Source organism: Lates calcarifer, linkage group LG14, assembly GCF_001640805.2.
Source record: "Lates calcarifer isolate ASB-BC8 linkage group LG14, TLL_Latcal_v3, whole genome shotgun sequence".
Lineage (NCBI taxonomy): Eukaryota > Metazoa > Chordata > Actinopteri > Centropomidae > Lates > Lates calcarifer.
This window is the reverse complement of record NC_066846.1, coordinates 7,741,467-7,752,057: the sequence shown is the minus strand read 5'-3', so window position 1 is coordinate 7,752,057 and position 10,591 is coordinate 7,741,467. Positions and strand designations below refer to the sequence as shown.

Genomic DNA, 10,591 nt, shown 5'->3' with positions numbered 1-10,591 from the left:
TTATAAAATCTTTTAACTGACCATTTCCTCCACAACAATAATAAACTTTAAGTGAATCGATATGACATCAAACACTCTGAGAACTGCGCTTTACTTGAATACCAACCATCATTTTCTCAGGGTTGTGTAGCATTTTTCAGCTGTGAATAGTCCAGTGAGAGGCTGCGATCTTTCTTACTCACAATCCACTGACTAACATCATCTACAATGTTTCTGCCTCTAGTTGCCTGTGAGTCCTCAAGTGCGTCTGTAAAAAAGTGTCAGGGGGAGTCTTACACACGTCATCAGCAGAGCTAGAGAGGCCGCTGATGAAAACGACGGCAATGCTCTGGTTTTTTCTGCTTGCGTCGTATGAAAGGAGCCATTAGTCAGTCTTAAAGAGCCACACCATCCTCCTGGAGCTATTAATAGCCGTATAGGCCGCCTTATTTTTTTTTCCAGGAGAAAGCTGGCCCAGCAAAAATCCCCCTTTCCCTGCTCATTTCCTCCCCACCCTCTACCCTGCAGAATGCCATGTACTGTGACAAATCTCTCACATAATGTATTTTTAGCCTCAAGCAACCACAGCCTCCTATTTATACTGCAACTTGTGTGTAGAATCAACACAAATCGGCGACCCTCTCTGAGATATCTGACTGCTGATTCACTTATCAATTATTAGTCTGAACCAGACTTCACACATGACTGTAGTTTTGGTGCAGTCTGGTTTCACAGACAATCATTACACTGCTTTAACTGAGGGGTCACACAGAAAAGATGAACTTAAGCAAAGTACTTGGGTAAATGTTTTCCACTGGGGATAGTATGGTTGCAACCCTTAAGCTTTATTTCTCTTTCTCCAAGTCTTGAGTGTTTTTAAACAGTTGGAGAGGTTTCATGTTTGGTACCTTTGCCCTGAGGCTGTGGGTGGGGTCTAAGTTTACACCCATGCCTCTTGAGGTACATAATTTAGCAGCTGGTATTATCGAGTGAGGTAAAACACGAGGCATTTTGACAGGATCATCTGATTTTACAAGCGAATGTCATTGTTCAGTCTCATGAAGTAGATGCTGAGTAATTCATTTGACAGGCTTCACTGAAGGAAGACATGTCATTCAAACCTTCACAAGATGAATAATGTTTCAATTAAGAGATACCAATAACATGTTTACAGATAGTCATGGCTGATTCATTCATTCATTCTTTCATGAGGTCATCTTCTGCAGGTCGTTACTTCTCATTTCAAGATGTTCTCGCTTCCTCTATCTTGGCGCTCTAATTGTTCGGGACTTGCCGTTATGCCTGTGTGAAACTGTAAATTCATGAAGTCATACTTATTTCTGGTGCTGAACTTCACAGTTTGATGACATGTCCACAGTGTGCGTCATCGCAGGCGTTTTGAACTAAATATAACCTGTCCAGCACTGACACCGTCTGTGAAATCCAGCCATTTTTAGTTTTTAACAACTCATAAATGTAAAACTGTGTAAGTCTAACCCACACAGACACATGAGGCCAATGGGATATATTAGCTTCATTATTAATAGGAATAATCCTCAGCTTGCGTTTAGAAATATTCACAGTTCAGTGTATCTGCATGCAGTTTGAGATTATGAAAAAACTGGCCTTGCTTAGCTAAATAACTGGGTCAGTCACAGCTCCACTCCAGAGTAAAATACACAAAACTCCTCAGAGGAAAAAACAGTTTTAGATTTTGTATTAATTGATATTTGAGATGATATGATATATTTTCCACAACTGATTCCACACACATCCATTAACTGATCTAATCAGCTTCACTTCAAACAGCTCAGATATAAGACCAGAGATCTAAAACCTTGCTAAGGCTCCATCTAGAGGCTAAAATGGTTATTACACCTCTCTAAAAATGGTTGATGGAGCACACAACTTTATCAGAATGTTAGGAGAATGTAAAGTTTATTTTGAGTAAAGGCAGTGAGGGTAATCAAAATTACAATTCATTCACTTAGGTATAAATCTGCTTAGCAAGTTTCATGGTAGTTTTCCAGGCAGAATTATGACTTTTCTTGTGTTGACATTTTAGCCCAGGGATAGTGCTCAACGAGAGTTCATGGAGAGCTTCAAATGGAAAAGGTTCATCTTCTTGGAAGCAGAAATGTGCTCAGTGGATGTCATGGCAACCTGCAGATCTGATTTTGATATACATATATAGAGATATACATATATAGAAAAAATTAGGCCTGATTGCAGCTCTGTGGATGAAGGTCAGGGGGTCAATAAACCTAAAATCTGGATTGATCCTCTGGGGATCATGAACACCCACAGCACATTTCATGGAAATCTGGCCAATAATTTCTGTAATAACTTGTGGACCAAAGTGTCAAGTCATGGGGAAGCCTTGACCTGATGTCCCATATGAAAGGTCAAAATGGTGTCACTAAATCATCCTCTGGGGATTATGAATATTTAACAATGTCCTCACCAATCTGTGTGTTGGTGTTCCAAGATATTTATCATTGCTTTAAAGATTTTAAAAGGCTTCAACAAACATGGATAACTATTTTTGTTGTATTTTTCTGTTTTTACTTTCTGGTATTTTATACATAATAAGTCAAGTTGTGAGAAATCCCTCTGGACGCTAAATATCTGCCTCAGTCCTGCATGACCACGTACTTTCCTGAACAAGAGCTGTGGTAGAACATCTGAACCAAATAAGCCATCAAGTCTACAGCTGCAAATAGAAAAACATTAATAAAGTTTCATGAGCATGAGTTTCTCATTTTCTAATAAACCATCTAGTCTGTGGTTGTAAATGTCTTTTATCGTAATTAATGAAGGATCTGTGGCTTTCTCATTCTCTAATGAGCCATCAGCAGAAGATTTGTGGGACATCAGCAAATATAAATGTTGGTGAGATTTTTACAATAATCTATCAAGTCTGTCACTGGTAATAAATTGATAGTAAATAAGTATTGCCTCATGTCCAGCTGGAGGTGAGGCTGGATTACCAACCAGGGAAAGCAGGCAACTGCCCTGAAGCCTAAGACTCTCAAGGCCCCTGAAGGCCCCACGTTTTATGTGTTTCAATGAGCTTGTTTTAATTTGTTGTTTTGCCCTGGAGCCCCCTAGAGGATTAACTTGGCCCCTGCAGGAGGATGATAAACACCAGCCGAAGAGATGTTCTTGTCCGTAAAGGGTTGGTAAATGGTTCATTTGGCTGTAATTATGCCATTAGCTGTCACTTAAAAACGCTTTATGGCGGATGTTTCATAATCCTTTAATGTACCTTTTAGGCCGCATGGGGAGTCAATTCCCCCGATCACCTCCTTCCTGGAGGAGGGCGCTCTCAGCTCAGTTTCCAGTCCAGCTTGGTCTTGGGGGGTACACATGCTACAGTACAGCTGCAGTCCCCACAGTCCTGTACCACGTTATATCTACAACCAGTAACTGAGCGGAGCACCACGGCACTGTGAGCCACATCCAACCCCGAGATGGAGTTCTCAATCCGTGCAGCCAACGTGGAAGACTGCAAGGACATCGCGCGGATGATCATGGTTAGCGGACACGTGTGCGCGTGCAGTCAGTGCGGCTGTATATGACTCGGAAGACAGTTAGCAGCCATGACTCTCGGGCTTACGTCAGTAGATCACTTCTTGGGAACGACGCTGTTATTACATTATTATGATATTATTGGATGAGCTGCGTCTTTATTAGAGCGCCTGATGTGTATGTACCTGTCAAAGTGTCACTTCAGGTCATTTGGTTCAGTGCATCTAGGATGTAGTACTAATAGACCGGCGCTAAATGGCATGTTTAATGTTTCAGGAATAGCAATAAATAATGTCAGCTGATGTTTTTTATTCCACAGGAACTGGCTGAATATGAGAAAATGGCAGACCATGTGAAAGTCACGCAGAGAGGTACAGTATGAGGAGCTGTGTTTAAAAAAAATCTGTTAAATGTACAGTCCTCTGCCTTGACCTTACATCAAAATTAATTTGACCCTTATAAAAACAAGATGAGCTTTAATGGAGATGCTGATATTATTGCAGCAGAGATGGAAAGTTAATTCTTGACCTTGGAAACAGTATTGGAAAAACCATCTCACCAGTGAGACCATTTAGTAGTTGCTTTCTGGATCTTTCGATTGCATTACTTTTCTTCCTTAGCAGATGGAGTTCGTCCATTTGGAGTATTTACTTGTTAAATTTGACATTTCTGTTTACTTTGGGGACTTTGTATCTAGTACTAACTAGATAATAAATGGACCTTGTGGCAACATTTTTGGTTTCCAAGGAAAACAAATAAACCTATAAACCTGAGAGGAAAGTTCTCAGCCTTTTGTTCCTAAAATGGCAACAACATGCCCAGAAATAATGTAATATTTGTGTAATAAGTAGAAATCTTACTAGGAAGTGAATTCAAATTTTGATCAAGAAAAACTTAATTCTGGTGAGAAAATACTGGATTAGGCCTAAAAAGTGTGCCACTTTCCAGACATGATCTCAATTTAGCTACAGCCCTGAGACAGTGAAAAGAGGCCATCAACTCTTTGTGAAACGACCAAGAGACATGTGACCTTAATTTGGGGGAAAATCTGTCACCAGTCTATTAATCATAAGTATCTCTTGTTTTTTTTTTTTATGAACAGACTTGGAGCAGGATGGTTTCTCCAAGAACCCGTTCTTCCACGGGATCATTGCTGAGGTGCCAGAGCAGCACAAAACCAAAGAAGGTGAGAGAGGACTGTCAGTAACACCGTCAAAAACCGGGTAACAACTGTGCATATTGTTCACATTGTAACTCCAGTGTCTCTCTGAGCAGTGATGTAATAGTCAATGTTTTCACCTGTTGTGACCTCACTTAAATTAGAAATCAAGCAAACATTATTTATAGATTTAAACTGTTTAAACTAGATGTAAATACTGTTATTTTGTCTTCTCCTAACCAGATTCCTTAACCCAAAGCCATACAATTTGATAGGAGGTCTAGGTCACCAGAATAATTATGTACTGCAGCAAAGAAGAAAAAACATCCATCTTATTCTTTTTGTGTCGAAAAGTTTGTAATTAAGAAACCAAGAGCAGAGAAACTTGAAATGTCCTGGTACTTTTTACAGAAATGGTTCAGCCAAAACTGATGTTTGTATATGCCAGCATGACTTACAGTATGGTTTCTGGCACACTGTTGCAGACCTAACCAAAACAACAAAAAAATGGCCAGTTACTGGGAAACATTTGAGTTCCAAAAAGGGTAAAAATGGCCAATTTTCTGCAGCTGTACACACAATGCTGAATTTAAACCTGCATATGTTGCAAACTTGTTGCCTGGAATTAGACATCTCCTCTTTTTACCTTACAGATAACATAAAATTAAATGCACTTTAATATGCTCATTTAATTATTTCAGATTATTTTTATTTCTGAATTTCTTTTTGCCATAAATGGCCCATATTATAACAATTAAAATGAGGTATTATGCGACACAGCAGCATTTAACCCTTGTTGTCAGCCAGTCACCAGGTATTTCAGCCCATATTCATGAGGTCTTTGTGACCTGATGTAACGGCATACTGCTGATGTGGCCTCTCTCCTTACACATCACTTACATAACAAGGCTAACACACTGCTTTCCCCTCTGAATACAGTAATGAGAACATTAACATACGCTCTGCTGCCCAGCTGGGCCTGTTTCTTCCATGACACAGGCCTTTTTCCATACAGTCATCACTGTCCACTATCCACTGGACTCAGACATCTGACTCCATACTGAGGAGTGTCTGCCTGTGTATGTATTTGACTTACTATGCCAGTAACCCATGACTCAGATAACCAAGCCTCTGAAGTTAAGACAGGATGAAGGTTAGCTTGTGGCAGATCAACCCAGTCTAATAATCACACTGAATAGAGGAAAAACAAAGATCTGTGGCAATTTCTACAGGTTAAAAAGATGCTAGCATGTGGTTACCATTGTGAAATATAACTGCTAGCAGCAACAAACTAGATTATAGCAACATGAGCAGTAAGAATGTACTAAATTGCCTGATATTTGGAGTTTTTCTGCTGGCTGCATTACAACATATTGTACATTGCCCATGTCTGGATGCTTTAGATAGATCAATTTAAAGCTGCACTAATCAATATTTTTATACCAACAATGTGTCAAATGACAGCGTGTAATGTAAAAGTGACAGCTCCTAATGACAAACTAACAGAGAATTATCACCCAACTCTGCAGTTCCTCTCAACTTTGTGGAGTGTTTTACTATCTTTAAGCTCATTGTTTTGATTTGGCGACCAGCTTTAATGTTTTGGTTTACGCTCATTGCTCTTATCAGTGTTGTTTAAGCAGTATCCAGCTGCTGTTTTCAGAAAAAAATTATAAACCAAGTGCGTGCTTCTTGCCCAGACCCAACCACAGACAGACAAAGCAACTAGCTAACACACCATAGCTAGTGGCTAACGGACGCATCTAGCAGCTAAAGAGCCAGATTTTTCCCTCAGAAATTGGTGGAGACCAATTAAAGAGCAAAAAGAGAGAAGTTATTTTTGCCAAGTGGTTAGAAGCACGTGTTAGCTAACACGTTAGCCATGTTAACGTCATGAGATAATAATATGTCAATGTGTTGCTTGCTCTCCTGCCCCCAAGTGGTCAAAATATATAAATATTGCTTTAAAATCATCAACCTGAAACCAAACTGGAGGAGTTGAAATAAAAGTTTGCTTAATTATACTGGCTGCATTGTTTCCTTAGACGTTGTATCACACCTAAATCTGTAGTTTGTCCAAACCAGCCAGGCTGCATTTTTCAAAGATCTGTGCCCAATAAGTCTCTGTGTGGACATGTTTGAGAATTACAGCACCAGTGAAATAATGAAGATAATAAATCAGGACTGATTGTGTAACAGCACATCTGTTATATCCTGGCTACTGAGATCAATTCATAAAATTCCAAACAGAAAATGTCAGAGAATGATATGAGAACACGACATGGAAAAATCATGCTGTAGTTATTAAAGAGTGACTTAAACTGTGATATGACAAATATTCTCTTATTTTCCATGTGCATTGATTTCACTCTTTTGACTGTTTGCTTTCAGGCCATACGAAGATAGGCTATGCACTTTACTTCTATTCCTACAGCTCATGGATGGGCAGAGCTGTTTATATGGAGGACTTGTATGTGATGCCTGAGTTCAGAGGTACGGTACTCTGTCTCAAAAACAGCATATCTATACAGTATATACAAGACATCTTAAGTAATAATGTGCTATCTGTCTTTTAGGGAAGGGTATTGGTAAAGCACTTATGAGCAAGGTAGCACAGGTGAGTAAAACATCAGCTATTTATTTGTGATTTGCACTGTTTGTAAATTTGAAATACAAAATAATGCATATCATGGCTTTGAGTTTGCATATATTGGTGAAAATTTCCTTCCATCATATCAGCACTGCAGTACTCAGCATTTGTCTTTTCATTTAACGTTGCTGTTCTGAAGTTGGGCCTGGCCGCCGGCTGCAACCAGCTCAACTTCACCGTTCTGGACTGGAACAAATCATCTCTGGACTTCTACCTCACCCAGGGCTGCTTCGACGTCACATCTACAATGGGCTACCACTGTATGCGCTGCGAGGGAGAGGCACTGGAGCACCTTGCCCAACCTTAACCAATGAGCTGGGCTCTCGACCTCTGCAACCATGAGGTCAACCCACATAGTGCAGGGATAGAGCGCCACTCTGTGGCCCCGTTCCAAAACTTGACAATCGCAATCGTCACACAGATTTCTCGAAAAAGTAACCTAAGCATCGCCACCCACCCAAGGATATAGAAGCAGGCTTTTGATTTCTAGCCAATGACTACTGATTTTGTGATTTTAACTGAAATTACAACAATGGCAGATTTTATCAGCTTTGTTTCGTTAACGCTAGCTTATTAGCGGATGCTAACTCCCTGAGTTGCAAGACTGCTTTTGTCTTGCAGTTTAGAGATATGTATAAAATATTATTTGTCTAACATAACCTGTTTGAATGCCTATATATAGAAAAGATACTTGTACAAGTGCAGGTTCCAGTTCAAAAAATGAGACTCGACTGTAATCCCACAAAATAACTTGTTAAATGAAGTGCTGTTTGACTTGAAAGAGCAGGTAAACACACTATTTAATCAATTCATTACAGTTCTTATGTGTTTGGTTTTTAAAAGACTGAAAACAAAAGACAGTAGCTCCCAAATTTTTATATATGAAGAACCACTCTTGTTAAAAACAAATTGTGGATAAATCCAAAGCTTGACAGGCCTGGGGTGTTATCGGTTTGGAGGAGTGGTTTAGCAAACAGTTAATTGGCTTGTTACTGAAATTGTCAAGGATGTAGTTCTAAGTATTGGAATGGGACCTTTGCAATACATTTACATAGTACATAACCAAGGCACTGAAATCTGTGTTTTCTGTTTTTTCCTTGTGATGTGTGATGACCTTTGCTTTTGGTCATAAATGGATCTGATAACCTTACCTCTCGGCCTAAAGGGTGAAAATATGATGAGATAGCACATGACAGGTGTGTACATATGTGGCGCAGGGGTCATATTTGTGGGATTTTCAGAGGATGTCTGAAAACAAAGTATAAAACATTATCATCCAGGAGTTAAATATTTTTTTTGCACAAAGATCCAGAAAAACTTTATGCATCGCAAAAACCAGGGTGTACCGTATGTTTCATTATACGACTGTTGACAGTTTTGGGTGTCCTATCCCTTTAAATTAATGATCAGCTATGACAACAGCAACCAAAGAGTCAGTCACCTCTCCCCTCGTCTTCCAGATGAGGAGCACTGTAAAGCTGTTGTGAAGCACAAAGTTGACATTTGCACTGTTTTCTTCGTTTTAAGCTACATACGTGGAGGGTTTTGAGGGTAATGAAATTGTGCACTAAAGGAATCAGTCGGTTTCAACCTAAAACCTCCTCCGCACGCTGCCAAACAGCAAACTCACAGGGCTCGGTTTCAAAGACATGGATGAAGCTTAGAATCAAACAGAAAATGATCCATCTGGCGGAATTTGAAAAATAAAAGAAAATCTTGGACTGGGCTCATTCCGTGTCTTTGAACCTGTCCAGCTAAAATGAAAGTGGCACAACTCTGGTCTGCACTTCTGTTTTATATCCAGTCTAATTTTAAAAAAGAGGGTTTCTTGTATCATTTCCAGCCATTTAATGAAAACAGTCTGAGTTGTGAGTTATATTTAGTTTGTTTTCTCTCACTCTAAACAAGTAAGAGCCACTGACCCTCCTTTGTAGCTTTTGCAATTTGCATTTAGTTTCATACTTTGTTTACAAAATAATTGAGTAAGGAATGTGCAGTTTTTTTTTCATGTCTGGGACACTGTGTTGTAAAATAACCATGTATGTTTGCTTCAGTGTGCAAAATCTACAGAATTCATGGATGTGGAAAAGTACATTTAATGCGTTGTCATTGATGTTATTACAGAGCGTGTGACCCAAAAATCAATATTGAGTCCACGGGAACATGAAGAGATATTAATATCCTCCCTCGTCTGCAGCTTCCCATCAGAATGCTAGACCCAGAGATACAAACTGTACGACTTGTAACTCTGTTTCCAACATGGATTCCTCAAGCTGTTTCAAAATGAGATCAAAGTTCAACCCTGATTTCCTGTTAAATCCACTAGGATCTTTGCAATAAATCAAACAACTTTAAAAAGGCAACTTTGCTTTCAGAAGACGAGAAAAGAAGTTTAAATGTTTAAACTGTTTATTCAGATTTTAGTGTGCAGGGTGTGTTACTACATAACAGTTTGTGTATGTAAGTAGACAAAACAAATATGCTGATGTGTTGGACTCATTTCCTTAACTCTGGTGCTGTTTAGTTGTCAGGACAAGTCTAATTGTGTGTTACCCAGTGTACCACACACGTTCATTTTCATGTGGTGAAATATTTCCAGTGTGTTCAATACCAGTGTTAGTGTGTGTTCAAATGTTGTGTGCAGTCATCGTCTACCATCAGAGTCACAAGTTTTGAGTCAGACGTGGTCTCTGAGATGGTTTCAAATAAAGGTGGTCACAGTGGGATGGAAGCCTTGTGAATCCAAAATGTTAACATTAAAGACCTTCATGGGATCAGCTCATTTAGGAGCATGACATCCCACATGGATTCATTGGTTTTTCACATGACATCTATGAAATGTTTGATGCCATTATTTTTTACCCAAGTGGCCACAAAAAGTAGCTTTTTAGAGTTAAGTGTCTCTTGCTCCTTGTATGTCAGAAAATACCCAAAAGCCATATTACAATTAGCCTAGAGCCTGCATGAAATTCAAATGTTGGTCTCATAGAAGTATTTTAGGCTTCCTGTTGTCACCCACTCATTCTTAAAAACCAAGAGTGTGTTTTTACTGTTTACTTGTTTGGCTGCTTTGTTTGGTAGCTGATACTGATCAGGGGAATAAAACCTGTCAGACTGCAGTTAAATAAATTGTTGTGTGAATATAAAGCTGTGTTGATTTTCACTTCTTCAGTCTGAACTTATAATCAGTTATAAATGATTTTTATTTTTCACTTTCATACACTTAACTAGAATGTGAATCTATTTTTTTTTTTCAGGTTTAGAAAAACTGA

The 10,591-nt window shown here is 39.1% G+C and overlaps 1 protein-coding gene across 2 annotated transcripts; it reads left to right on the top strand.

The window, feature by feature from the left end:
• Positions 1-3,308: 3,308 nt before the first annotated feature.
• Positions 3,309-7,944, top strand: sat2a.1 (spermidine/spermine N1-acetyltransferase family member 2a, tandem duplicate 1). Of its 2 annotated transcripts, none has more exons than XM_018704338.2 (6): positions 3,309-3,515; positions 3,830-3,881; positions 4,613-4,696; positions 7,061-7,162; positions 7,246-7,286; positions 7,459-7,944. In XM_018704338.2, exons 1-6 carry the CDS (start codon positions 3,453-3,455, stop codon positions 7,624-7,626), a joined length of 510 nt encoding a protein of 169 aa, XP_018559854.1. In that variant the 5' UTR covers positions 3,309-3,452; the 3' UTR covers positions 7,627-7,944. The 2 variants fall into 2 exon arrangements, with proteins under 2 accessions (XP_018559854.1, XP_018559864.1); XM_018704348.2 differs by lacking the exon at positions 3,309-3,515 and adding an exon at positions 3,547-3,687.
• The last annotated feature ends 2,647 nt before the right edge of the window (positions 7,945-10,591 follow it).